The 26472-nt window shown below is 49.5% G+C and overlaps 11 protein-coding genes across 11 annotated transcripts; 7 read left to right on the top strand and 4 right to left on the bottom strand.

Annotated features, from left to right (window-relative positions):
* Positions 1–286: 286 nt before the first annotated feature.
* On the bottom strand, positions 287–475 carry N7503_008379 (uncharacterized protein; the record flags this gene model as incomplete). Its single annotated transcript, XM_057067926.1, has 1 exon — positions 287–475. One exon carries the CDS (start codon positions 473–475, stop codon positions 287–289), a length of 189 nt encoding a protein of 62 aa, XP_056918781.1.
* Positions 476–1294: 819 nt separating this feature from the next.
* N7503_008378 (DUF4470 domain-containing protein) lies at positions 1295–3124 on the top strand (the record flags this gene model as incomplete). Its single annotated transcript, XM_057067925.1, has 5 exons — positions 1295–1478; positions 1538–2090; positions 2137–2398; positions 2472–2785; positions 2851–3124. 5 exons carry the CDS (start codon positions 1295–1297, stop codon positions 3122–3124), a joined length of 1587 nt encoding a protein of 528 aa, XP_056918780.1.
* A 1705-nt stretch (positions 3125–4829) lies between these two features.
* Positions 4830–5969, top strand: N7503_008377 (putative cell wall organization protein/glutathione transferase (Gto3); the record flags this gene model as incomplete). Its single annotated transcript, XM_057067924.1, has 3 exons — positions 4830–5219; positions 5287–5751; positions 5808–5969. 3 exons carry the CDS (start codon positions 4830–4832, stop codon positions 5967–5969), a joined length of 1017 nt encoding a protein of 338 aa, XP_056918779.1.
* Positions 5970–6435: 466 nt separating this feature from the next.
* N7503_008376 (PAS-associated C-terminal) lies at positions 6436–8439 on the bottom strand (the record flags this gene model as incomplete). The annotated part of the gene is made up of 5 exons (XM_057067923.1): positions 6436–6768; positions 6823–7252; positions 7312–7462; positions 7513–8213; positions 8270–8439. 5 exons carry the CDS (start codon positions 8437–8439, stop codon positions 6436–6438), a joined length of 1785 nt encoding a protein of 594 aa, XP_056918778.1.
* Positions 8440–10951: 2512 nt separating this feature from the next.
* On the top strand, positions 10952–11752 carry N7503_008375 (NAD(P)-binding protein; the record flags this gene model as incomplete). Its single annotated transcript, XM_057067922.1, has 1 exon — positions 10952–11752. The coding sequence occupies one exon, from the start codon at positions 10952–10954 to the stop codon at positions 11750–11752; it is 801 nt and encodes a 266-aa protein (XP_056918777.1).
* A 364-nt stretch (positions 11753–12116) lies between these two features.
* N7503_008374 (Saf4/Yju2 family protein) lies at positions 12117–13408 on the top strand (the record flags this gene model as incomplete). Its single annotated transcript, XM_057067921.1, has 3 exons — positions 12117–12129; positions 12188–12197; positions 12274–13408. The coding sequence occupies 3 exons, from the start codon at positions 12117–12119 to the stop codon at positions 13406–13408; spliced, it is 1158 nt and encodes a 385-aa protein (XP_056918776.1).
* A 168-nt stretch (positions 13409–13576) lies between these two features.
* On the bottom strand, positions 13577–15200 carry N7503_008373 (serine/threonine-protein phosphatase 2A activator; the record flags this gene model as incomplete). The annotated part of the gene is made up of 3 exons (XM_057067920.1): positions 14490–15200; positions 14083–14434; positions 13577–14026 (listed from the first exon to the last, which is right to left on the bottom strand). The coding sequence occupies exons 1-3, from the start codon at positions 15119–15121 to the stop codon at positions 13577–13579; spliced, it is 1434 nt and encodes a 477-aa protein (XP_056918775.1). The 5' UTR covers positions 15122–15200.
* Positions 15201–15328: 128 nt separating this feature from the next.
* On the top strand, positions 15329–16992 carry N7503_008372 (uncharacterized protein; the record flags this gene model as incomplete). The annotated part of the gene is made up of 2 exons (XM_057067919.1): positions 15329–16817; positions 16877–16992. 2 exons carry the CDS (start codon positions 15329–15331, stop codon positions 16990–16992), a joined length of 1605 nt encoding a protein of 534 aa, XP_056918774.1.
* Positions 16993–18207: 1215 nt separating this feature from the next.
* N7503_008371 (M protein repeat protein) lies at positions 18208–22204 on the top strand (the record flags this gene model as incomplete). Its single annotated transcript, XM_057067918.1, has 3 exons — positions 18208–21819; positions 21934–22004; positions 22072–22204. 3 exons carry the CDS (start codon positions 18208–18210, stop codon positions 22202–22204), a joined length of 3816 nt encoding a protein of 1271 aa, XP_056918773.1.
* Positions 22205–22724: 520 nt separating this feature from the next.
* On the bottom strand, positions 22725–23987 carry N7503_008370 (MICOS complex subunit MIC26/MIC27). Its single transcript, XM_057067917.1, has 3 exons — positions 23789–23987; positions 23626–23715; positions 22725–23536 (listed from the first exon to the last, which is right to left on the bottom strand). Exons 1-3 carry the CDS (start codon positions 23813–23815, stop codon positions 22889–22891), a joined length of 765 nt encoding a protein of 254 aa, XP_056918772.1. The 5' UTR covers positions 23816–23987; the 3' UTR covers positions 22725–22888.
* A 78-nt stretch (positions 23988–24065) lies between these two features.
* N7503_008369 (mitochondrial intermediate peptidase) lies at positions 24066–26456 on the top strand (the record flags this gene model as incomplete). The annotated part of the gene is made up of 1 exon (XM_057067916.1): positions 24066–26456. One exon carries the CDS (start codon positions 24066–24068, stop codon positions 26454–26456), a length of 2391 nt encoding a protein of 796 aa, XP_056918771.1.
* Between the last annotated feature and the right edge of the window lie 16 nt (positions 26457–26472).

Raw genomic sequence — 26472 nt, 5'->3', positions numbered from 1 at the left:
CGGATAACCCTTGTGGACATGCCCTGGTGGCACTCCAAGTTCCTCATTTTCTTATGTGGACGCTCATTCTACCTTCGATTACAATATTTGAAGCCTTATCGGGTGGATCTCAGCTGCACAAGAAAGCGCATGCTACAGATATGCTTCCCAGTGGCGAAGAATCCGGACCCGTGTCCGAACAGGCCTAGCATGTCAGCAGTACACCTAGTAAGCCGTTGAACTTCCACAAAGCACCGCTCTATGCATTTGGTTCACTGTCGGAATAGGTCGCTTTGCCGGATTCCACTCATAGGTGCTTCTTCCCAAGTTTTGCCTTGCGCGTGAAAAATGCCAGTGCGCAAGTGAACGTCTCAATCTGTTTGCTACTAAGAGAATAGGAATAAAGTCGATACACGGCGTTCTTAACGGTAGCGATTGAGATACAATTGACCATATCAAGCCATCCGTCGGGCGCACTGCGTTCATTTCCGGCCATAACGTGGCGTTTTGCGTATCAAGGTTGAATACTTTACACTTTGTAGATCAATGCGCCCCTCATCTATCAGTACGTATCATAATATTTACAGGACCTTCAGGCTCATGGAACTTCTAGGTAGGAGTTTATCCTTATATTAATGTTAATATACGAAAGCGTCCTGTAGATGGATGGTGAAAAAGAAAAAAGCTAGTTTATCAACATCCCTAGCTTATGTAGAACAATGACGATTTGAAGGGAGGCCGCGGGGCCTGAAGTATTGATTTCATCGGATGGGAGGCTCCAACCCATGCGTTTTAAGCTTGAACTCAGTGCGTGGCACTTAGCAACAAGATCGGACCAAACCCTAATCTGTGAATAGCATCGACTATACCCACGCACCACCATAATGTTATGATCTACTAGAGCTTCACTATGGTTCTTCTCTTCCTCAAGACCTTTCACCCCGCCTTTTAGCATCAATCTTCGCGTTTGATTTCTTTTGTCCACTCCTGCCCACCCATGTCATCGTTGTCGTCCTCATGATCATACTCCCCCCCCTTCTTATCCACATCTTCATCTACGTCTTTCATCTTCATCTACCGACAACATGTTACGCTTGCCTGAGACTGTGTGTGCTAACTGGAGCCCCGTGAACACGATTTGCAAGAAGACTGCCAGAGTTGCGTGTAGCAACTGCCTACTTGTCGAGGTGATTTCGTTCGGGAATATATCTTTTCTATCCTGGTGCGGCTTTGCTAATCGATACTTCACTAGTATTGCGGGCCAAATTGCCAGAAAGACCATTGGCCTGACCATAGCCTTACATGCTATTCTTCCATGAATGACGAGACATGGAAGCCCAGCTGGATTGAAGAGGACCGGGCTGCTGAGCTTAACGAGAACCGCATGGAAGGCATCCTGCTCCCACGCACTTGGAGCCATACCCCTGCCCGGGACATGCTCAATCTTCAAGCCAATGAAGGAAGTACCTTCAAAGGAAATCTTCGTCTTTTATTCGCTGGTCTGTGCTTTGGTCTAATCATTGTGTTCTGCCCATCACTGACTTAATCTTTCTCATAGCGTCAGGAGATCTTGGAAATGTCTTCACAACGATCGCCAACCTCCCGCAGAAGTACAGTGGCTCTATTGGATTTACAATCAATGACGTGGAATTTAACATCGTCGCCCGCAACATCATTATCCTGCTCATACCTATTGTCGTTGAAGACATGGATCAAGCAATTGACTGCATGATTCACATCTGGTACTCGATTATGATCCGCAAGTCAGATATTTTTGTTCTTCAGAAGCGGATTGCTCCCATCCTCGCCACAATTCAAAAAGAGATTAAAGCTCTTGATCTTGCGCAAGGCCGCATTCTGCAAAAGACATTTTCCTTTGGTTCACGTTCTCTCAAAATCGGCCTCTCCCGTGAAGCATGGAATAAGCTCCCGCATTTCCTTACAGCGCCGACTGGCCTATCAACTCCTTCACACGCTTGGAAAACTGACGATGTTCATCGACGTATGGTTCTCATGCCACCTGCTCGGCGACTTGCCTATACCAAATGGCTCACGGATGGACTCTTGCTTCCATACGGGCATCCACACCACGACTTTACTGAGCATAACCCGTGAGTTGGCAACAGATTCAAATTAGAGGTATACTGACAAGATTAGAACACTGTGGTTGACCGCAGATGACTGGCCCGCAAGATCTGTGTTCGAGCCTGTCCGAGGATGGTCTCCCCAAGTAGTGGATGAGACACGGAATGGAGGCGCTGAAAATGATATCTACGGCAAGCTTTTCTTCCACCTTCGTCAGTTGCTTTCAGACTCTCTATCCCGGATGTCGACTATTAAAAACACTATCCACATTCTGCACATCTCTCCCCTCGATTTGCCCCATCAACTGAATGGTACTACCTTCGACAGAATTGATGTAAGTGGTCCGGCAGATGTTTGATTGTTCTAGCATTTTACTTCAGTGTCTGACTCTGCTACCTTCCTCATAGACATCATGGCTCGCAGATCCTCACTGTTATGGCATGAAGACAGTGATCAGCCATTTCAACCATTTGCTTCCGTCCAAGCAGGCAAATCCCCACGCTACCATGACTTGTCTCCTGAAGACTGTCGTTCTTATTGTCGTCAATGAAAAAAACACAGGGCTGACAATCCCCGGATTGAATTCGCCAGGTCACAAAAGACTCTGCAAATTCGCCCCTGAGTCCATGGATCCTCTGACAGGTGACGACAATGATCCGAAGACGATGAGACTCCTGGCTGCTCGTATTCTCACCTTGAACTATGAGCCCATCTTCAAGCTGTATGTTCAGAGTGCAAAGCACCATACATAGCTTTATCTGTTTCTCCTGCTGACTATAATTACAGATTTGCAAAGAAGAAATCCTTCCGAAAGCACGGGCTTAACGCCGGTGTTGAAATGAAGAAGAAGAACACTGTCCTCGATGCATGGCCGCATGGACCGACGGTCCCCTTGGGTGACGAAGGAGATGAGCATGAGTTCAATCTGCTCATGAGTGAGAACAGCCCATGCCCCCAGAGGTATGTGGAGTGGAATAAACTTGACGAGACGTGGGGTGCATGGTGTGACTACATGTTGGCTGGGTTTTTTCTGCGCGGCCCACCTTGTGGGGGACGCTAGATATCTTTCTGTGGCAAGGGAGACACCCACAATAGTTGAAGAAGGCCGGGTTTAATGCGAGGAGGAATGGAGTTGAAGTTTTATGGGGAAGAGAAGTGGTGTCAATGTGCTGCCCGGGATGAGCAAGGATCTAATGATTTACGGCGTGCATGACGACGCAAATAATCTACGTGTGACTTTTTACGGCGAATTTTTCATATGTGATTTATATCAGCAAGCGTGTTCGCTTTTTTGTCTCTAATCTACTTCCCCGCATAATTCTACACATAGTCAATGGATCAATTCAGATTACCATTGAAGGACAGGTACTCAATACAGTATTTCTCATAATTTTGAGCTTACTTATGGTCAATCTTATATAATAAAGACTAGACGTCTCTGGCCGGCTTGAAATATAAGGGCATGAAGCGCGAATTCAATGCCCATATGCACTCTATTGTCTTTGCTTAATTATCATTTGAATCCTCTAGCTTCTTCTCTATTCTATATTATCATCTTGTATCTTCACTCTATTCTCTTTTCATCCTTCGTTTTCTGTCAATAATCCTCTTCAATCTCTACCATTATCCTCTATGCTTCTCTGTTTTTTATCCTGTATCCCTACCCTCATTCCAATTGCCAGATCCTTTACCCTTCACTCATACTCCTTTACCCTTCACTCATACTCCCCTTTCTCTGCTCCAACATCTATCAGCTTTGTCTCCCGTATCCCATTTAGATCCCTCAATTCCTCTGCAGATACTACTCTATTACGTTTGTTTTTTTGATATTCGTGGTAGCGTAAAATGCACTGACTTCTGTAGCCCAGGTCTATCATGGGCGACCACTGCTTGGAAGCCTATACGAAGGCCAGGCAGGTGCAGCGTTGCGTTGGTCCTTGGTGCCATGTACCATGGTTGAGTGTTTTGTTCTGCGAGTGCGCACTATAGTATGAACCACTCCTGCAAATGCCTTCACTTACACATACTCAGAAGCCAGCTTGATGAATTCCCAAGGTGCCGCGAACAATGGGTCTCGAGGATAGTATTCCTTCGGCTCTTCGCTCGAAAACGGAAACGAGTATTAATCAGGCTTGATTATAACAGGCAAGCTTTGAATATATTGGCCGGGTCTTGGAAAGATCTTGAAGCAATTCGTAGTACGTTAACGAATGAATTCTGGTAAGTCCTGCTCTATTTTGGCTTGTATAATGCATGTATACGTTTTTTCCCCCAGATCGCTTGATCTGCTCTACTTGCGTTCGGTATGAATAGCAAAGACTCAAATCATGAGCATAGCAGTCGCATCAATTCAATTTTTTAATGAAGCTAGAATATTGATTTGACATATTGGTTTCCTATTCTTAACTTATTCGAGACAGTCTTTGGAAGTGGACGTCAAGTTGCAAAGTTAGATTCCGGATTCATTCAAATGAAAAACTTGGTTATTGGAAATATTATCGACCTGGAAGTAGAAAGACCATTGCAAGCCATCTTCATCTTCGCTTGAGGAGCTGGTCTTTGTTGTCGGTCATTTTCCAAGGTTCTTAGTGTTTACAAATATATCCGCGGAAAATTTCCGGCTTACGAACACCAACGGGATTTGGAGGTTTACATCACTCCATCATTCCAACTCCCCTATGCATCGTGTTATTCGGTCTTGTCTTCCTAAAATCTCTTTTATGAGCCAGAGCAGAATCTCAATTCCTTCAGTCCAGCAACGTAAAATGTCCCAAGCACCTGCCAGCATCCATGACCCCGCGACCGCTGACGGCTGGCATGGCGTCATCCCCAGCGCTCAATTCCCCGCCGAGAAAGGGCGCTACCACCTCTATATTGGACTCTTCTGTCCCTTTGCACATCGAGCCAACTTTGTCCGTCATTTGAAAGGTCTGGCGGATTTCATCGATATCAGCATCGTCAAGCCTTACCCCAAAGGTGACGCGAACGGCTGGCCGGGATGGCGATTCCCCAGCTCAGATGACGAATATCCTGGCTCAACAGTTGATCACCTTTTTGGAGAGGACTATCTGCATAAAGTCTACTTCCGCGCAGATCCGGAATATAAGGGACGATACTCTGTTCCGCTGCTATGGGATACAAAGACCGGGACTGCTGTTTGTAATGTACTCGCTTCATCTCCGTTGAACTTAATGATCGTTTCAATATTAACGGTGACGATAGGAAAGTGCTGAGCTTCTTCGCTGGCTTCCAACAGCCTTTAATGAGCTCCTCCCGCCAAAACTCGCCTCTATCGATCTGTACCCGTCTCACTTGCGCACCAAAATCGATACTATCTCGTCCTGGATGCAATCGGATGTTAACACAGGCGTCTACAAAGCAGGATTTGCACCCTCGCAAGAGGTATACGACAAGAATGTCGTCCCAGTCTTCGGCGCACTGAACAAGCTCGAAAACATTGTTGCACAACATGGTGGTCCGTTCGTGCTAGGAAAAGAGATGACAGAGCTAGATATCCGGTTGTATGCGACACTGATCCGGTTCGATACTGTCTATGTTCAGCATTTCAAGTGCAACTTGGGTACTATTCGACACGATTATCCTGTCTTGAATAATTGGTTGAAGGGAGTGTACTGGGATGTTGAAGCTGCACAGGCATCAACTGACTTCAAACATATCAAGGAAAATGTAAGTTGCTTGTTCTTTACAATACTGCTCGGGGTTTAAAGCTGATGATATTGCAGTATACCAAGAGTCATTTGGATATTAATCCGAAAGCAATCACACCCATGGGTCCGTTTCCTGATGTTGAGGAAGGCGTTGAGAGGGATTGGACCAGACTAATTCCGGGAGGTGTTAAGAATCCTGCTGTGTTGGCTTATCAGGATACTTTACCCGATGTGTAGTGTTGATCTATCATATTCTGGAAAGAAATTGAAATTCAACCCCTAGAGAAAAAGTTCTTTGAAAGGTTGATTGATGAAGATTTAACTCACGTTTTTAGATACTGACTACTTTTTAAAAAATATTATCAGGTATTTTGCAGTAGTCTTTCGCAATTAGAATGGACATGCATATATTGTAATGAAAGTGTACATGATTGGTAGGCCAGGCATCTGCTACTACGTATCTTCCTTTGTTCCTACTAATGAGATATTATTCAGAATGTCTGATGCTCCATAAGTCAGCAGTGCTCAGTAGCAGCACCCTATGAAATGGCTGATCATCTTGCTTTTCTTCCTTACTCCTTCCATCTACTCTCTACCTTCTTATCACACTTCTTCCAAATAATATACAGATAAATTTATTGTTATGCATGCATGCACCTTGCCACCTTAGTATATACAAGAAATCATTAGATATTCAAGACTTTTACTGGGTCGTAGGCCAGTTCCCCTTCCACCGCACAAGGTTTTCATCTTCATCATCCATAACCACAATCATCCATACGCCGACCCCACCATTATTCGCCAGCAAAGGCGTACAGTGGATCCAGCGGTGCCGTCCATTCTCAGTAAAGCGGGTGACCCACTTGATTCGAGCTGTGACACTGCGACCCTCCATCATGGCCTGCACGATGCTATCCTTCTTCTCACCAGTATCTCCAATTCGTGATAAGAATGATGATTGGAGCATGCCAGGAATCTGTAGAGAGGGAGAGGTGAAGAGGACGCGAAGGGATGGGTATGGTCGGACGAGGAGGTACTGTGTCTTTAGTTAGTATGCCTGTCACGAATCCCTGGGGTAAAGTAAACATACATGTTTATAAACGCCAGTTAAAGATCCACTGGGGCCTGCTGAGGGAGCGAGTAGCTGGGCCTCGCTGAGGCGTTTGTCTGCTTCATAATCAGGACTGCCAGGTATGAATAAGCGGCTATTTGTCGGGTTGACTCTGTCTTCGATGGGCTGGAACAGATTGCCGCCATAGGCATGGATGTTTTGTAATTCGCGCGGGCTGAACAACTCGCCCAGTTCTTGAAACTCGGATTTTGGCTGTTGAGGTTCTTCTTCGCCAGCTTCTCTCCTATCCTTTTGTGCTGTAAGTGCTTGTAGCGACTCCATCTGTGCACCCTCCATAGCCAGACCTGAGACATCGACTTGGGCACCAATGAAGTATCGAACTTTGCCTTGGCTATCGCAGAGAGGGGCACATTGAAGAAGGTTCATGAATGGTGAGCCGTCACGGCGACTGTTTTTTTTTGTTTTGGTGAGCTTTATTGAGCAATGCGATTGATGCTTGAAACTCACTAGTTGAGGAAAAGTTCTGAGTGGTGCCGACCAGCCTTCACTGCTTCTCGGATGCGTCTCACGCTGTTGGGGTTGGTTTTCGGTCCTTGCAAGAAGCGACAGTTCCGTCCCAATACGTAGTCCATGCCGTATTGTGTAGTGCGGTGGAATTCTAATCAACAGTCAACACGCGCCCGAAGCGTCTGTAGCGTCAATCCGTACCTCCAGAAGCAAAAATAATTGGGTTATCTGGCCGCGACGGATCTGTCAAACAGAATACCTCCGCTAGCGCATCAGCAGTCCCTTGAAACTTCTCAGGCAGAGTTCCCCGAACGCGCTCTTCCACGACCTTGCTGGTAATGTTAATGCAGGTAGATGTAATAAAAGCTGGGAGTTCCTCTGCAGTGAGGGCATTCAACCCATCCTGCACACGAGCCTCAAGGGCATGGTTAATGGTAAGCTCCACTGGCTGCTTGGCGGCCTCTATTCCAGCTGGAGGAAGAAGCACCGACAGTCTGATCAGCGAATTGGCGTATTCCAGTGCCTTCAAAGCTTTGCTGGCATTGAGATAATACGTTAATACGGGGATTGACTTCGGCCGCTCTTTAAGCAAAAACTCTCGAAACCGTGCTAGGTAGCGCGGATTGGTGAGAATAGCTAACATGTGTTCTGGTGAAAACATAGTGTCCGCTTGGCGCTCAAGCGTGTGCAATGGGGCTCCGTCGCCCTCGTACGGAGCGACCAAATCAAAGGAGCCGTCTTCGTCATTTTCGTCGACCGGGTAGAACTCCTCAGCACCATCATTCGGATTCGTCGCTTGTAGCAGAGGTAGCTCATGAGGATCGTTGACAATGAAATTACGGCGCAGTTGTTTTAATGAGGGCTGTGAGCGCAGATCGCTGGAATCATTAGGTGGAGTGGGACTGTCTCGGTCAGCGCACTCGCCCAAAATAATTTCAACAATGATCATCGCTCTTACCATTGCTCAAGCGTTTGTTCGCCATTTGTTAAATTGAGGCTTTCTTGAGTTCTGTTTTTGAATTGCGACTCGGGATATTCTGGAGTACAATCATCGAGAACAATCGTGGGCGAGGTGAGCACCGATGCCGGCTTGTGTGGTCTGTCGTCGGGGATATCAGGGATATCCATAGTGTGTAATGATCTCAAGGACTTGATCGACTTGACTGGGATGCGTCTGGAGGCAAGCCGCCCTTTAATACACTCACATAGTTGCCGACCATGGCTAGATCGGGGGCCTCCAAGCCAGGACTCGGATGGTTTATTGAACCCAATCCACGGTTCTTAACGGGCCCGGCGAATAGATTGTATTTGACAGGGCGCAGCAGCTGAAGATCTACAAAATCGTAATTTTCGCAAACTGGGCGATGGCCCGATCGATCGGGCGATCGTCAGGTCCACGAGGTTGTGAGGGATGAGATCAGACGGATTCACGGGCTATGATGCAATGCTGCAAGGCACCGCGGCCAAGTGGGTCCTGCCCAGCTTTCGGGCACTAGGAAATCGACATCACAAACGAAAAAGGAATGACAGATCGGCGGTGGTTCAAATCCCTTGAGACATAAAGCACTTGGAAGTTGCCTCGGCCCTAAGATCGACGATCCCCACACTGCACATCTTTCTTTGTTTGGAATTTTCTTATCAATTAGAGTCAAAAGTAAGGTGACACACGTGGTCAATTGTCTAGGCGTGCTTCAGATCCAGGAGATAGTAGTAGTAGTAGCAGTAGTAGTACCACTTCGTTCCCAGCAGAGCACTGGCGTAGCCTGTGACCTTGGAGACCTTTCAAGCGGCATAGGGGGCGTGTGCTAAGCTAGCGATTACAGTCTAGTGACGTGCCAATCCGTTAAAACGGCTCAAGCAAGCACGGGGGTAATTGGTCAGTCAACTACGGTCATCCCCACCCTGCAGGACGATCCGTCTTTGGCTCCAGGTGAAGAAGCTTAGTTTAATATTTGAGAGGAGACCGGGTTGTTGATTGAATGTTTGATGACGATACATAGAATTTTATGGCTGGAAACTCACAGCTTATAATATGGTTAGCACACTAGAGGCAGGGAGTATGTGGATTGATTCGAGATGACAAGAGCCTGGAAGAAACATATGGAATGATGTAGGTATTGAGATTGGGAAAGACAAGAAAAGCACTCAACAAATCTAGCAGAGTTATGGACTGAAAGGTAAGATTTAGTGACTTAAGTTGCCGATGTGACGCAATGGTAGCGTGTCAGCCTTCTAAGCTGAAAGTTGCGGGTTCGACCCCCGCCATTGGTTCTTCTTTTTATCCTTCCTTTATTTTTTTCTTCCTCTCTCGTGTCAATACCTACATGCTTTACATAAGTTACTTGGTATCACTTATTAAGTACTATATATCTCTTCTATAACGCTTTCTATTTTGTAAAAAAGACGGTCAATATCTCCCTTAGCAACGGCCCCATGAACCCGATCAATCTCTGCCGTCAATCTCCACAAATCTCCAATGGTCGGATGGGATGCCAGTGCTTGGAATATATTCATTCGTAAAAAGCAGGGCTCTCTACTCATTGGAGATATCAGCTTGAGAGGTCTAGATGGCCTGCGCCAGCCGAAGCTCGGGCTTCAGACGAGACGCTTTTTATAAGGCCAGAGCCATGATTGGTGCATGTTCTTAGCCATATGTCGCGATTAAATCACAATCCAGGAAGAGCTACAAGATCAAAACAATAAGAAGAATATTGCGAGGAGACTTTTTAACGCTGATAGACGGCCAAGTCATCCTGCACGGCTATGCATGCGGATCGTGAGCACGAGGATGAGCCAGCCTGGTCAGAGCTTTCGGCTTAGTTTGTGGCTGAGGAATTATCATCGGATCCAGGAGTCCTGGCTGTATAGAAAATTGTGAGTAAATAATCGGTAGTTTTGGAGCGGATGAAATCTCAAACACATAGGTGGATCTAGTACATGTCTTTTGTTTAGACTACCTTACTCTGCGGTTTGCCATTTCCCTTGGAGTCAATTGATCGATGCAAAAATGGTCCTATTTTAGGCTTTGGGATAAATTTTGTAAAAATAAGCATCATAGCAATATTTAACACTTGATGCTTAGACTCAAATCGTCCGAACATCTGGAAACAAGATCCTTTGATGGTATAATAGAAGTAGGATGACGGTTTTGCCAACGAGAGCTTTTTCAGATGGTTTAGTCTCGTTTCACTTCACAAATATCGCGATGGTATCAGAGTTTGCTTTGTATTTGGCGGAAGCTGCTTGTCAATCCAATATCTATACTGAAAATTATAATGTTCTACTATACAGCCCCGTTCGGAGCACTGCATAAGAGTAGAGATGATCTGACTAATATGGTGGACTTCAACCAATCATACACACTTTAAAGGAGATAGTCTCAATTTCTTATGTATGATGCAATCATATCGGGGTTCGGGTCAATTAATGCGACCTACGGCATCCCTTTCAACTCTGATGATTTGTCATAGACGGAGTTAACGGCATAAGAACCATTCCACGTTGTAAACTCAGTTTGGATACACTCTTTTGTTATCTACATGTTATTTAAGAAGGCCAACTTTCTCAACCGAAAATGAAAAATCCATCACATCAATTCTATAAACCTATCTCTAAATCTACAGCCCCACCAACCATAAGCATGTCTACTTCGAAGTATACCTCGAAGCTCGCTGGTCAACGAGTCCTAATCCTAGGTGGTAGCTCAGGACTCGGCTTCGCCGTCGCCGAAGCTGCCCTTGAGTACGGTGCCCACATCATCCTCTCCAGCTCCAACCAAAGCAAGCTCGACAAAGCCGTCGACCGTTTGAAAGCAGCTTATCCCACTCAAACCTCAACGCAGACCATCATCACCCACGTCTGCGATCTCTCTGACGCTGTCAACCTCGATAGCAACTTTGCAAGACTGTTCCAGGCTGCCACAGCCAACGGCGCACACAAATTGAATCACATAGTCTCCACTGCTGGCAATCCATTGCATATGCCTCCGCTAAATGATATCCAAGCGCAAGACATCTACAGGGACATGAATGTGCGCCTCGTCGCCCCGGCTGTGATGGCAAAGTTCATTCCCAAGTATGTGGAGTCATCACCGTCAAGCTCCCTTACTTTGACTGGTGGCGTACGAAGCCGCAAGCCTGCACCTGGTTGGACTATTATTACAGCTGGTACTTCCGGGGTTGAGGGGCTTGCGCGTGGGTTGGCGCTAGAGCTGGCGCCTGTTCGTGTCAACACTGTGGCACCGGGTGCCGTGAAGACTGAATTATGGGATCCCCTGCCTAAGGAAATTTTGGAGAATTTGCTGCAGGAGTCTAGGGATCAGTCGACTACTGGAACTGTGGCGGCGCCAGAGGATCTGGCGGAGAGCTATATCTACTTAATGCGGGATCGTTTCGTGACAGGGTCGGTGATTGAGTCAAACGGCGGAGTTTTGCTGAAGTAGATAATCTATAAGCCATTCGCAGAGCACTCAAGAGTCGAATCAATTAATATTTTTTGGTGAAGCCTTCGTGAACAAAATATTATACCTGGAGAGCGGTGAGGAGTCGGAAGCTACCTTAAAATTAGGCATGCGGCGTTAAGCCTCTTATCTCCGGCTGCGCAGACTCCGCCTAAAGCTCGGGCTCACGTTATCAAAAGAACCTCACGTTCCGACACACACACGAGCTGTCAACGGCCCCTCCAGGCCCCAAAGCCTCGCATCGTCATTTGTTCAGCTAAGGAGCTATCTCATTCGAGCGTCACAAGTGTACCGCTCCCCGCGTCTCTTGAGATTTGGACGGCGCAAGCCTGCCGCGGCATTCAAGATGCAGGGCTTCAGTAAGTCACACTCTCAGCGCTGCCGCTGCACAATATGAGAGCTAACCATTTAATTTAGATATGGGACGGTGCGTTGCTCCTCATCTCCGACAGCGCCTTAACTGCGGTCACCCACCCAACCACATTCACTAACCCGCCCTCTAGATATGTCCCACCGGACCAAGAAGGCCTCACCTCTGGGAATAAGCTTGCCGGCAAACATCCCCTCGGCGCCCGCGCGCGCCACCTCAGCACAACTGGTGCACTCATCGTGCGCTTCGAAGTCCCGTTTCCAATTTGGTGCACAACATGCAAGCCGCATGAGACAATAATTGGTCAAGGAGTGCGCTTCAACGCCGAGAAGAAGAAAATCGGTAACTACTACTCCACACCAATCTACAGCTTTCGCATGAAGCACATCCCATGCGGTGGATGGATTGAAATTCGCACGGATCCGCAAAACACGGCATATGTTGTTCACGAAGGTGCGCGGAAGCGAGATACCGGCGAGGACAAACCATTGGAGCCTGGAGAGATCGCCATTCGTGCTCCCGGCCTAGGCCAAGATCCGGCGGAGAAGGATCCGTTTGCAAAAATTGAAGGCAAGGCAGAGGATAAGCGGAAGGCGGATACGGAGGCGAGTCGGATTCGGGAATTGCAGGAGAGGCAGGATCGAGATTGGGATGATCCATATGAGCAGTCAAAAAGGCTGAGGCGCACCTTTCGTGTGGAGAGGAAGGGTTTGGAGAAGTTGGAGACTAATCGCGAGGCTTTGAAAGATAAGATGAGTCTTGGTATTGATCTCGTGGATGAGACTGAAGAGGATCGACAACGAGCTGGGATGGTGGACTTTGGTCAAGACCAGTCTGCTGCTGGGATCGAAGCTGCCCGGGCAAACCGCAGGCGTCCTATGTTTGATCAACGATTTTCAAAGAATACGGCTGTATCTGACAAGCGCGAAAAGAATAAGGGCAGTGCCCGTCGGACCAAGGCTGCTGAGCTTGCTCGACGGAAAACTTCCTTGCGCCAGGAGCTGGCTGGAAATACGCGTGCTGCCATTGATCCATTCCTGAAAGATGCCAGTGATGATCCAAACTCTTGGAAATCGGCTCCGAAACGGAAGAAGCCTGCCTCGTTGATTCCTGCTCACCGAAGTGAGACTGAAACTTGTGACATGACCGACACTTCAACTAAAGACACTCCAGTTCCCATACCGGAGAGCCTTCCAGGCAAATCCAGCAAAGATTTATCGACCGGCCTACCGCGAGCACTGGTAGATTACGGGTCTGAATCGGACTAGAAAGGGCTTTGCATGGGAGCTACTTTGTTTTATTTTTTTGATACCCCAGCGGGCGTTATTAGTTCATTTTGTTCCATAGAAAGAACAGTATGATCATACAACATACAATTCATCTATGAGATATCCAAGTCGTGTGCTACATATGTTGTGACGGGTAAACTTTTCTTTCTACTTAGCCCAGGGTGCCTTGGTAGGCCCATCACCCCCTGGTGGCGGAGGAGCTTGGGTGGCTGCCCAGGGAGCTCTGGTATTAGGAGCCATAGGACCCGGGGGTAGTCGAGAGGTATCGGGCAGAGCTGTATTTGAAGCTGGAGGCACGTCCCTTCGTGCCGCAGCCCACGGCGCCGCTGTATTTCCCATGGGAGGCGCACGAGATCCTGCTCCTGCAGTCGCCCACGGCGCCCTCGTACCTGCATCCATAGTTGGCCGAGCTGTAGTCGACGAGGCACCCCCATCTGGCACAGCAGGTCGCGCTTGTGGACCAGAGGTTGAGTGAATGGTTGTCGGGGGCGCAATAGCGTTGGGGTCGCGAGCCCAACTAAACAAAGAACCAAAGGGGAAGTGCTGAACAACGGGGAACTTAGATAAGACCTCTGCGTTGTACATTTTCACCATGCCCTAAAGGATTTAGAGTTAGTTTTCATTCACGGGCAGGTCAAGCTTGTATAGCTCACCTTGTTGATCTTGCCCCAGCCGGCTCTAATACCAGAGATATCGTATAGCATAGGGCTATGTTCCCAGAACGGCCCCTTTTTCACATCATAGATAAATCCAATGGCCGAGAAATACAAATTAGTTCTCCTCTCCCTCTCCACGCTGTTTGCTTTCGCGACGCCACTGGGATCAGGAGCACTAGGTAATGACCCTTCTTCTGGGGTCAGGTCTGTCTCGGTGATAGCTGGAGCCAACTGGGCGGAGCCTAGAATGTAGGGAATAAAGGAGTGATCGTCAAGCCCCCATACACCATGGGACCCAGCCGGCTCAAGTGTGTACGTTTTGATCAAAGTGCGGGTAAGTTCAAGATATCTGCAGAGCACGTTAGGTAGATCCGCTGAATGATAGCCAGTCATGGCTTGCTCACGGTTCAATAACTCCGAGGACTATGGCTCGCTCTTCAACTCCCGGGTCAGATGTCGGAAATCCGTTAAGCTTCCAGATGGCTGCCAAAAATGCCAAAAAGCTCAACTCATGTCCTGTGCCATAGTCCAACCGCTGGCCACTCCCCCAGCTACCGAGAAAGTATGCTTTCAGTTCCGTCTCCGCTGTAGGTCCCTGGGGATCTGCCGAAGGCGTGTCCAAAATCTCCGCGGGCAAGCAGTCTCTTAGCAGAGCAGAGGCCCGTTCTTCCAGAACTTCGTGCCATTTTCGGAAGCTGATATTTCCAAATCGGCGTGGCCCAGTGTCCGGCGGGACCTCTTGTATGAGGTCCTCGAGCTTGGAAAGTAACGCCTGTAGCTGTCGAATAGGCGCGGAGAATTGGACAGCATCTGTACCCAAAGGCCATGCTTGTGATTCTCCGTCAGAAAGTTTTGTGGGGAATATTGAGCGATTCAGTTGTAGGATAAAGGTCATAATATCAGTGTAAGCTTTCGAGACTAGAAAGGTCTGAACATCTTGGGACTCGTGGATCTTCTTGCATGGTTTGATAAAGTTGTGCGGTTCGGATGGGTCCAATTTAGGCAGAAAACGGACAGACCGGCCGGCCGATTCCATTTTGAAAATTTTGTGGAGTACTCAAGCTGCTTGGACTCGAAAGAAAGTTGTTGAAGTGGGATGGAGGGGAAAGCAGGAATGACGGGTGCGGCGGAGTGGTCTCCACCCGAGCTTGCTTTTATCTCTCCACGTCCCACGCGATTAGATCGCTCTGCAGCGCGTCATCCCCCTTCCCGGCACTGCACCAACGGCTCGTGCCTTTCCGCGATGCCCTCCGCCAAGAAGCGCAAATCAAATTACTCCACCGTTAGCTCACTGGAGTTACTCAACAAGCCGCAGTCTCGAAGGCACACCACCCACAATGAGAGGAATGTCTATGATATTCCTGAATCATCCCCCTTGGTGACGCGCTCGGTACAGCGCTACGGACTTCGAAGCCAAGACGACTCTTCCATACCGCAATTCAGCGAGCCCGACCAAGAGCAGCCCAATTTATCTCCCGAGCCTGAACAGGAGCCCAACAGAGAGCAGTCTGAGCCATCACCAGAGCTCAATCCAGAGCAATCAGAGGCCTCTTCCGAGGAAGAACAGATACGCAATGTTCCCGGATCCAGTGATGATGAAGGTCATGTGGACCCGGCCAAAATACATGTACAGGATCATAAGGTAGAAGACCAAGGCGAGCCTCATCATGAGCTGGACGTGATCCCATATGGGGGGGTTCAGGATGAGGAGAGTCAAATCCAGGAAGTCCAAAGCGAGGAAGACCAAGATGAAATCTCACAGCACGAATACCAGGACGAGAGGGAAGAGGAAAGGGACCTAAGCAACCCTCAGCCAAACAATTTCGAGGCGCTCCAAGTCGTTGTTTACCATAGCGTAGAGAGTGACTCACGACATAATAGGGGCGTCACTTCGCCGGTTTCCAGTGACAGTGTGCCAGAGACACCACTGGCCACAACTCTATCACGCAAGACGCGTATGATGCGTCGGGAGGAATCAAACAACGTCGTGCTTGATGCCGAGATGTCAGACCACAATGAAGACGAGCATGTTTACAAGGGTATTGTCACGCTAGATCTTGATTTGAAAGACTGGCTGGTAACAAAAGTTCAAAACACCCGTTGGAGTGAAGAGTGGATGCTCTTTCATGATCGCACATTGGAATTGCCAAAATTTGTCTATGGTCCTATGCCAACATCATTCATCGATGCTTTTCAATTAATCGAATGTTTGATCGACCTGTTCAATGACCTAGAAAATCTACCAGTTGACCTGGAAACGAAAGTCAAAAACCTCCGTGCTGCAACATTTACCGAAGTCAAGGGTATTCTGAACTTCAATGAAGTACCAACCGAGGACCTTGATACGAAAATAGCCGGCGATTTAGTCGTTTATCTTGAAGGCTACCTACTACCTCATATTGCTATCTTAGTCATGCGGAGTTTCAGGGCATATACTTTGTACGGTGTACCAGCCTCCACTGCCTTTGACGATAGTCTAGGGCTGCTAGTTGATTGCTGTGAACGGATCGATGCTCTTCGGGGGTATTTTCAATCCGACCTTAAACATCAACGGTCCTGGCGCCTTGGAATCCGGGCAAAGCATTTCAAGCAAGCACTAAAGAAGAACCAATTGGGTGTGTTTTTAACTGCAGAAGCACAAGCCCCTCCCGTACCGAGGACTCCCCCGACTTTGCACGGATGGACACGATCAGAAGAAATGTGGCTCCGTGATGCGTGGGAGCAGTATGATTGTGAGTGTATATTTCAAGATTCTATCCATTAATTTGAGTAGCGCTAATTCCGCCTGCAGCAAGCGAACCAATTGAACGCTTCATCTTAATCAAGACGCACCTTGCAAATCAATTCTCACGGCACACTATGAGTTCTCTGAGGCTCAAGGCTCGTGAGCTTGGCTTAGATTATTAGAACTGGTATTCTTAGGCTTCGGACTTTGCAGCGCCTGGTACATGGCTGCCTCTCTACTTTGTTTGATCTGGATTAGATGTCCACCAATGGGCCGGGACACTTTATTGTACATATATAGCATTATACCATTCAAAATTCGCAATCATTCATCTAGGCTGGTGGACTGATGTAATCGGAATGTTCGGGTCCGACTCGGGTATGAACCATGGAAACCATTGTTTTGGTCAACAAAAAGGGGTACGCGCTTTATTGTAGTATGAACGAGGTGGCCCGGCAGAGTACCTCTTTTGTAGGACGATGCAGAATGAAATATATTATGAAGTTCAAACGGTAGATGCATACATTCTATCACGCCGTTAAAACTGGGGTAAAGGTTAAAATATGGTGATCGACATTGCCGCCAACACTTCCCGAGGTCCTTTTTCAGATAAACAAACTTATGTATGGCTAGAATGGATGCAAAACATGGAATGAAAGGATGTAACCGCATTTGAAAAATCATTTTCCGGAATACAAAGTACTGTTTCCCCAGATCTCTCGGGCTCGAGGTCGGGGCCAAGGGTTCAAAGGAGCAACGACGATCCTCCCCCTCCTCCCTCCGCCGACACCGCTTTTACTTTTCCCGCTTTCTCCTTTTCTTTTCTTGAATACTCAACCAACTGTCTTGCGTTATCCCTACCGAGTATAACTCTCTGTGACAGCTACGCACGCTGCCAGCTTGCTCCTCTGTACTGAGGTACATCCCTCGAGACCCTCGGTGCCAGAAGCCCCTGAAGCTTCTCGACCAAATCTGCGCGCTGCGCGTAAGTACAACCCATTCGCTTTTGTTGTATGCTGCCCTTTTCCCTTCCAGTTGCAGTTTACATGGTTGTATATGTTTCAATTCTGCATCATTGCCTCTGAGAGCAGTTGCTCCTTGCCATATGAGAAATCAATGGCTGCAACTAGCTGCGATCCTCCAAAGCCGAGTCCGCCGAGCTTGAAAGGTTGAAGCTATGAGCAGCATAAGCTACCGGCATCATCGCGGAGGAAGATATGAGACTGATAATATATGCCTCTATTGAGAGCTGGGCACTCAAGCTTTTCTGCGCTTTACATATGCTGATTGTTTTTTTTCTCCCCTCAGGCCCCTATTCTGTACATTTCAACCTCTTCCACACACCTACCCCTCGGTTTAAGATTGCTTTTTCGTCTTAATCACTACTATCCGATAATATGGCGTCTACCGAGGAACCCATTCCTATCTCCTCCGACGTCGATATCGAGGCTGAGGTCGAGGCCGGAGTCGATGCCGATGTCGAGGTTCCGCCTCCAGCTACCCCCGTAGACTCGGCCATGTTCTCCGGAGGTGAAGAGGCTGTTAAGTCTAGCCCCGAGGCATCCAAAGAGAACGTCCCAGTGTCTCCTAGCAAAACCAGCACTGGTGCACCAACTACCAAACGTCCTATTGTGGTCAAGCGCCCTACCTCAACCTCGACTGTGTCGAAGACTGGAGCTACGCCAGCTGCTCGTACCAGCATGAGTAGCACATTGAATAAGCCTCCTACCCGGCCTACCACCACCGCCACCACTACTGCCACTCGGAAGCCTCTTGGTACTTCTACCACGTCGTCTCACAGGTCCCGTGCATCGGTCAGTAGCTCTGCGGATGAGAAGCCTCGGTCAATCGCAAGCTCTGGGGATGAGAGGCGCAGCACCTTGGGTGCAGCCAAACGCACTTCTATGGCTGCTACTCCGTCTACGCGCGCCCCATTGAAGTCCACCTCGACCCTTGACCGCAGATCAAGTGTCGCTGGCTCCGCTTTGGAGAGAAAGCCTGCGGCACCTTCCACTGCCACATCCCGCACGGCTACCTCCACCAGTAGACCCGTTGGTAAACTGACATCTGCGACCACCCCGAGTGCTCGACCAACCTCCTCGACCTCGCCCCGCACTACGACTACTCGCCCGGCGACCGCCACTTCTGCCACTTCGCGTACTGCGGCGCCTTCTATACGGGACCCGACCAAACGGCTGAGCACCATCTCTAGCACAACTTCCAGAAGTGCTGGAGACTCGGAAAAGCTGCAGACTTTGCAGGCGAAGCTCTCAGAGAGTGAGGAGACAGTCACCGAACTGAGGGCTGAGCTTGAAACTGTTAACGAGAAGCTGGGTCAACTTTCCATTGCTGGGGAAGAGGCCGCTAAGGACAACACTGCCACAGAATCTCTTCAGGCAGAACATGCTGCTGAGTTGGCGAAGCTGGCTTCTGCCCATGCAGAGGAGCTTGAGTCTTTGCAGGTCCGGCTTCAGGAGGCGGAGACACAACGTAAGGAGTTGGAAGAGAGTTCTCAGAAAGAACTCGAGGCTGCTAAGCAGTTGGCAATGGCTCAAGGTGACGCTCAATCAACCGCTGCTCTTGATGAGCTCAAGGAAACGCACCAGGCTCAATTGGAAGTTCTTAAGAAAGAGCTCGCGGAGTACAGGGATTCTGCTGCGGCTTACGAGAAGGAACTTGAGGCTCTGAAGAAGGACCTCGAGGCACAGAAGGCTCAGTTTACCGAGGAAAACGCTCTGGCTGTCAATAATCTCGAGCGGGAATTGGAGGGTCGTGACCAGGTACTCGACAACTTGAAGGCTGAACTTGACAAGCTGGGCGCTGCGAAGGACGAGGAAATCATGGCCGAGAAGGATGCTGCTGAGAAATCTACTTCAGCTCTCCGCGAGCAAATTGCTTCATTGGAAGCCAAGATCGCTGAGTCTGAGTCCAACACCCAGAATAATTCAGAGGAAATCACGAACTCCTTAGTCGAGAAGGATCAGGAGATCGCCGATCTCAAGCAGAGCCTTGCCAAGGTTCAAGTAGACCTTGAAGAGGCCCAGGCTGCATCCGCCGATGCCCTCAGCACCAAGGTCAAAGAATTGGAGTCAGCTCACGAGGCCGCCATTGCTAACGTGAAGGCCGAGCATGAGCAGGCTTTGAGCTCCCTTTCCGCCTCGCATGCCGAAGAGCTTACTCTTGCCAAGGCTGCCGCTGAATCTACCGGCACCGAGCACTCTCGGCAACTGCAAGAATTGCGAGATGCATTGGAATCCGCCAAGGCTGCTGCTCTGGGAGATAACGAAAATGCTATTACAGACCTTAAGGCTGCCCATGAGCTTGAGCTTAAGTCTCTTATGCCGAGACTGGAGGAGTCTGAGAAGGCTTTGAATGAGTCTCGTCAGGCTTTGGAAGGCCATGCCGCTGCGCGGGAGTCTGCAATTCAAGAAGTTGAGGCCCTTCGTCAAAAGGTTGGAGCCCTGGAGCCACAGGTCTCTAGCGGCGCTGGTAAGATCAACGCTCTTCAGCAGGAGGTTCAGAGCAAGCAGACTGAAGCCGAGGAGCTGTACCGCAGCTTAAAGAACCTAGAGGGCGAGTCGAAGTCCAGGGATGTCGAGAAGGAGAACAAGCTGAAGAGTCTGCAAGATAAGGCCGCCGAGGCTACTCTGCTTCTTGAAGAGCACACTGCAAAGGCAGCTTCGTTGTCTGAGCAGCATGCTCGAGACATTGAGGCTCTCAAGGCTGAGCACGCCGCCGAGTTGGCACAGGCTGCAAAGGAAACAACTGGTTCTCACGCAGATGCTTTGAGTGAGCTCCAGGCGAAGCATGACGAGCTCCTGGCCAAAAACCGCGAATTTGAGTCGAACCATGCAACACATGCTACTCGGGTCGAATCGCTCGAGGCTGAATTGAAGTTGGTTCAAGAACGTCACGCTGGAGATATTGCAACCCATGCCCAGTCTCGTGAGACCGAGACTGCTGAGCTTCAGAAGCAGGTTCAAGAATCTCAAGCCAAGGCCCAAGCCGAGGTTGAAGCATTGCAAGCTTCTGCTACTGCCAACAGTGATGCTCATCTGAAGGAGATTGCCGAGCTGCAAAAGGGTTTCGAGGAAACCAAGGCTCAGTTGCTGGCTGAGATTGAAGCTGTGAAGAGCTCGAAGGCTGCCGATGCTGATGCCGAGCACGGAAAGGCCATTGAAGAGCTTCTCACAGTCCAGGAGGCTAAGCTCGCTAATTTGAGAGCTGAGCTTGATGCATCCCACGAGGCTAGACTTGGTGATCTGCAGAACATCCACGAGGTTGCCCTGGGTAAGGTCAATGAGCAACTCCTCCAGGCCAAGGCAGCTGCGCAGGATACATCTATCATCGATAGTCTAACGGCCACCGTGACTGAGCTTGAACAGAAGCTAGCCGCTTCGGAGAAAATCCATGTCACCTTCCAGGAATCCGCGGTCACCACTTCGCGGGAGATTCAGGATAAGCATGCTGCCGAGGTTGCCAAGCTCCAGGCTCAACACTCGGAGCTTGCGGCCAAGCATGATGCCGCTCTTTCCCAGGTCGGAGAGCTTCAAAAGTCTCTCGCCACTTCCAGCGGCAAGACCTCTGAGTTGGAGTCCATCATGAGACAACTTTCGCAGTCTCAAGAGGAGATTGCTTCTTTGAAGGCGAAACACACCGCCACCAGCCAAGAGCTAGAGGAGACTCGGGCTGTGAACAAATCCATCGAAGAAAGGATTGCCGCCGGTGAGCAGAATCTGAATGATCAAATCGACAAGAACATGGCTCTTCTCAACCAGCTTGGTGATTTCGAGTCACAACTTTCCGCCGGCCGCCGACGAGTCCGCGAGCTCGAGGCAGACCTGGCTACTCTGAAAGCAGGAGGCAGTCTGGGCACAGAGAACGACAAGGGCACTTCGTCAGGCTTGGAGTCAAGCCGGTGGGCAACAGCGGATGAGGGTAGCGAAAAAGCTGAAGATGGAGGTCCAGCCACAACTGAAGGTGAGCTTGGTTCATCCATCGAGGGAACGGTGGGAGATCCCCGTTTTAAGTCGTCATACTCCTCAAACTTGCCCGTTTTCCATCCATTTACATGAGACTTGAGCCACAATTTTATTTTTACAAACACTAATGAAAAATCGTAGATGGCAAGCATTCAGGAACAGCTTAAGCACATTCGATCGGCAAACGATGAGTGGTATGATGAGCATCGCAGGTCAGTCTTACCTCTCCCTGCTATGGCCCCCTTACTTCAGGACTCGTGCTAATGATCTACCTTGCAGACTCATCGGAGAATTGTCTCAGCTCTCCCGACGAGCCACTCCCAACCCTCCCAGCCAGACGTCAACACCCGGCCCTGAAATCGCAGTGACCGCTCCTGAGTCAGTGAGCAGTCGTGTCTCTGCCGCCCGGTAAAAGACCGGGTTCTTTTGGCTGCTTTTCGGTGCGTCTCGCGGGTATATTAGGTACCCGCTTGTTTAAGCACGAGTTTCCTTTGTTATCCTGTTTCACTCGTTTTGTCCTATTGCTTCGGTTTATGCAATAGGACCCAGGATACCCTGTTTGACTGCTAGGGTCTCTACCCTGGCCTTCATGTTTAATACGTTTTATTGCTTAATGTCAGCACCAGTCTATTTTCAATAAGGCTGGTGGTTGTGTGTACATTTAGTTGGAGAGCTTCCATTGGTGAATTATTATTTCCCCTCTGCAGTAAGCTCGTCTAAGGCTATAATGCCCATTGCAACTCTGTAGCGTAAATCAATCCATTGGTATTGCTTACAATCTCTCTCTATTGGCCAGTGTCGTTGAGATCACAATTACCAAGGAGCATGAACGCAGAGTGCGCCATCGTCTGGACACACCAAACACATAATATAGCAATTATACCGCCTATCTTACCCAGGCTAAGGTCTAATTTCGAAATGAAACATCCAAGTATCATTGCATACGCCTCTTTTTCCAAACAAAGGGAACTGGTCCGGATTATATCGTCGGATCTAACGAATTTCTTCTAAACGTACATATGCAACAAGATGGAAAACCTCTCAGCCTACCGAAAACATGGTGGTGGATGGTATCAAAGCAAGCGGGAAAGAAAATCTAGTGACCCTTGCTCACCAACTGCTCCAGCTTCTTCCGGGTCTCACCAATCTTGTCCTCCATCATCTGGCGACCCATAGCGCTGTGTGCGATACCAGTGTACCAGATGTGCTCCGCCCGCTCCCGGAGAGCGATGTGCTGATCCGCCACAGCGGGGAACTTCTTCTCGTACTGCCAAGCCAACTCGCCAACGTTCTTCATGGTGACGGGCAGGAGAGTGTAGGCAGCCACAGTACCGAAGGCAAGCGGCGACAGAGTCCGCAGGAAGATACCGCGGTTGCGTGATACGATGGAGCCGGCCATAGCGGCCACAACGACGTAGACACCGCCGGGGGTCAAACGCTCACCAGAATCAGCGGAAGGAGCGAGCGAAGCAATGGTGTTGGTGAAAGCATTTTCGATGTGCAGCGCCCGGGACAGGAAGTCGTTGAAGCCATTCTCCGCGGCCAGGGAGTGCGAGTATAGGAAGAGACGGGCTTGGCGGACCTGGGAGGTCAGGATGTCTGTCGGGGTAGGCGAGGAGGGGGATGTTTGCAAGAACGGCAGAGAGATGGCCTTGGAGACTTCAGGCTCGGGCTCGGGCACAGGTGTGGCTTTAGAGGGTTCGGGGATGTCAGACGAGAAGTCATCGTCGTAGATGGATTTCCTCTGTTTTGGGAAAGCAGTCGTGTGTCAGATGGGTTTATCCTCGAGTATTATGTTTCATGTGGCAAGTTAAAGGTATCGGTGGTTCTAACCTCTCGGGGATCTTCCGCGAAAGCTGTCTGCTTGGGGTACAGAGCCATGCCTCCTGCGAGGAGGGTGGCTGCGATCGGAGCCACAGCCCGCTAGACACGAGTTAGTTCCGCCATTGGCTCAATTACGCGGATGCGGTCAGATGCTACCGCATGACAAACATACCTGCTGCAAGATCGGCCGGAACGACATGCTGGGGTTGTGTGGGGAGGTATAATAGTAGGAGAGGGAGGTTGAAGCAAAGTCGGGTTCACAGCCAAGACGGGAATTCTTCGGCTCGGCGGAACCCAAGAAAACTCCGTCATTGCCCGCGTCTCCTTGAAGCTCTCTCGTCCTCTACCCCAGCTTTTCTCTCGCAATCGGAGGTTTGGGTCTTTCGTTTTTTGTTTCTATCTATTATTATTCCCTCCCGAACGATCTCGGTACCTACCTATCTCATATCATGCTTCGTCCTCTTGGGCGCCGGCCTTGGACATGCCGACAATGTCTCCTACAGCGCCAAACCCGCGCATTTGAAAGCGCCGCATCGCAGGCTCCCCGATCACACATCAACAGTATACCAACAGATAATAGCGCTCCGAGGAAGAACGTCGATGACGAAACATTGCGCCGCATCTTTGACTCGCAGAACTTTTGGAAGGACTTCTCGCAACAACGATCCGCGGATGTTTCAAAGCGAGCCGGATTAGTTCAGAACCAATACTTGACAAGCCCGGATGGTTTCAGGGCGTTCGCAAATGCGTCGCTACAGAAATGCCAGGTGATTGTGGCCAAGGTTCTAGCGGCCGAGACACTGGACGAATATCGGGCATTGGCACGGAATCTAGACCAGCTCAGTGATCTCCTATGCAGGGTTATCGACCTTTCGGACTTCATTCGAACTATTCATCATGATCCGCGAATCCAAGAAGCAGCGACGCAGGCGTACGCTCTAATGTTTGAATATATGAATGTGTTGAACACTACCACTGGCCTTCATGAACAACTCAGCATCGCCTTGTCTAAACCTGAAGTCACATCACATTGGTCCGAAGCAGAGACTATTGTCGCCCAGATTCTCATGAGGGATTTCACAACATCTGCAATTCATATGCCGCCAAGTGAGCGACAACGATTTGTGAACCTCTCAAACGATATCAGCCAGGTTGGTTCCGCTTTCTTCAATGGCGCGGAGCCAGCTAGATCTCAAATCACATTCCACGCGAACGCACTTCAAGGACTGGATCCCATTGTGGTGCAGCAAATCAAGAAATGGAATAACAAAGCGCCAGTGCCGACTGCTGGAGTCGTTCCTCGGCTTGTCCTACGATCCGTGCGAGATGAATCGGTCAGGAAGCAAACCTATCTTGCGACTAGAACTTCTAGCTCACGCCAGATTCACCGTTTGGAGAAACTATTAACGAAGCGAGCTGAACTAGCAAAGCTCTCAGGGTTCAATAGTTTTGCTGATATGACTCTGAGTGATAAGATGGCTAAGAACCCTGAGGCTGTGTCAAATTTTTTGACATCACTTATCTCGAGCAATAAGGGTCCTGTACAAGAGGAGTTGGCCCAATTGCAGCAGATGAAGGGCAGCGGGCTCCAGCCATGGGATCATGCTTATTATGTTCATAAGCGTGTGCTGGAATATTCCCAGTCCCGTCGATCTCGTGAGCTGAGCATTGTTCCTGAGTTCTTTTCTTTGGGAACAGTCATGCAAGGACTTTCACGACTTTTCGATCGTCTTTATGGTGTTCGTCTCGTTCCTCAGGAAACAACTGCTGGTGAGACCTGGCACCCGGACGTTCGTCGTTTAGATGTGGTAGATGAGTCGAACAGACATATCGCAGTTGTATACTGTGACTTGTTCAGTCGACCAAGTAAACACCCGAATCCAGCACATTTCACATTGCGGTGCTCGCGTGAGATTTCCGCTGAGGAAATCGCCGAGTGTGCCTCATTGGATCGGTCTGCACACCCGAACGATGGCATGGCGACAGCAGTGGACCCGCAAACAAACACCCTGCGCCAACTGCCGACAATTGCGCTTGTCTGTGACTTCCAGGAGCCAGTGAGCAATGGCTCAGGCCGACCAACTCTCTTGAGTGAGCAGAGTGTGCGCACTCTGTTCCACGAGATGGGTCACGCTGTGCATTCCATCCTCGGACAGACTCCTCTTCAGTCTATTTCCGGCACTCGGTGCGCGACTGACTTCGCTGAGCTTCCCTCAGTCCTGATGGAGAGCTTCGCTACTGCTCCAGAGGTCCTTTCCCTCTATGCCCGGCACTGGAGTACTGACGAGCCCTTGTCCGAAAGCATGATGCGCAGCATGGAAATGGACCGTACAGCCCATGGTTCCATCTACGGCGCCGTTGAAAACGAGTCGCAAATCCTCATGGCTCTCGTCGACCAGGCTTACCACTCTATTCCCAGCGCCGAGGCTCTGAAGAATGGTGTTGACACCACCGAAATATACCACCAGGTGTTCTCCCAGCACTCCAGCTTGCCGGATCCAGAAGATGTCCGACCCCGGACTTCTTGGCAGGGCTTCTTTGGCCATCTTTACGGCTATGGTGGCACCTACTACAGTTACATCTTCGATCGTGCCATTGCCAATAAGATCTGGCAGGATGTCTTCCAGTCTGGGAGGACATCTGTTGACCGGGCTGCAGGCGAGCGTTATAAGAATGAAGTACTCCGCTGGGGCGGTGGACGCAGTGGCTGGCAATGCGTTGCTGGTGTTTTGGGCGATGCGAACCCCTCCAATGCAGATGGTCGCTTGGTGGAGGGTGGTGATGAGGCCATGCGCGAAGTTGGTCGCTGGGGGCTGGGTCGAGATGGAGGGTCCGTGTAAATTATTATGATATCCT

Source organism: Penicillium pulvis (assembly GCF_028828015.1).
Source record: "Penicillium pulvis strain IBT 33274 chromosome Unknown contig_7_segment1_segment0, whole genome shotgun sequence".
NCBI classification, from domain to species: domain Eukaryota; kingdom Fungi; phylum Ascomycota; class Eurotiomycetes; order Eurotiales; family Aspergillaceae; genus Penicillium; species Penicillium pulvis.
Note: the sequence above shows the minus strand (reverse complement) of the source record. Positions and strands in the feature narration are given on the sequence as shown.

Bases quoted from the DNA above. Each gene is read 5' to 3' on its own strand.
- N7503_008370 (XM_057067917.1), bottom strand. From the start codon at position 23,815: ATGTCGTTCCGGCCGATCTTGCAGCAG. The intron at 23,716-23,788 runs GTATGTTTGTCA...ACTCGTGTCTAG, and splicing joins TCCGGCCGATCTTGCAGCAG to CGGGCTGTGGCTCCGATCGC. The intron at 23,537-23,625 runs GTTAGAACCACC...TTCCCAAAACAG, and splicing joins TCGCGGAAGATCCCCGAGAG to AGGAAATCCATCTACGACGA.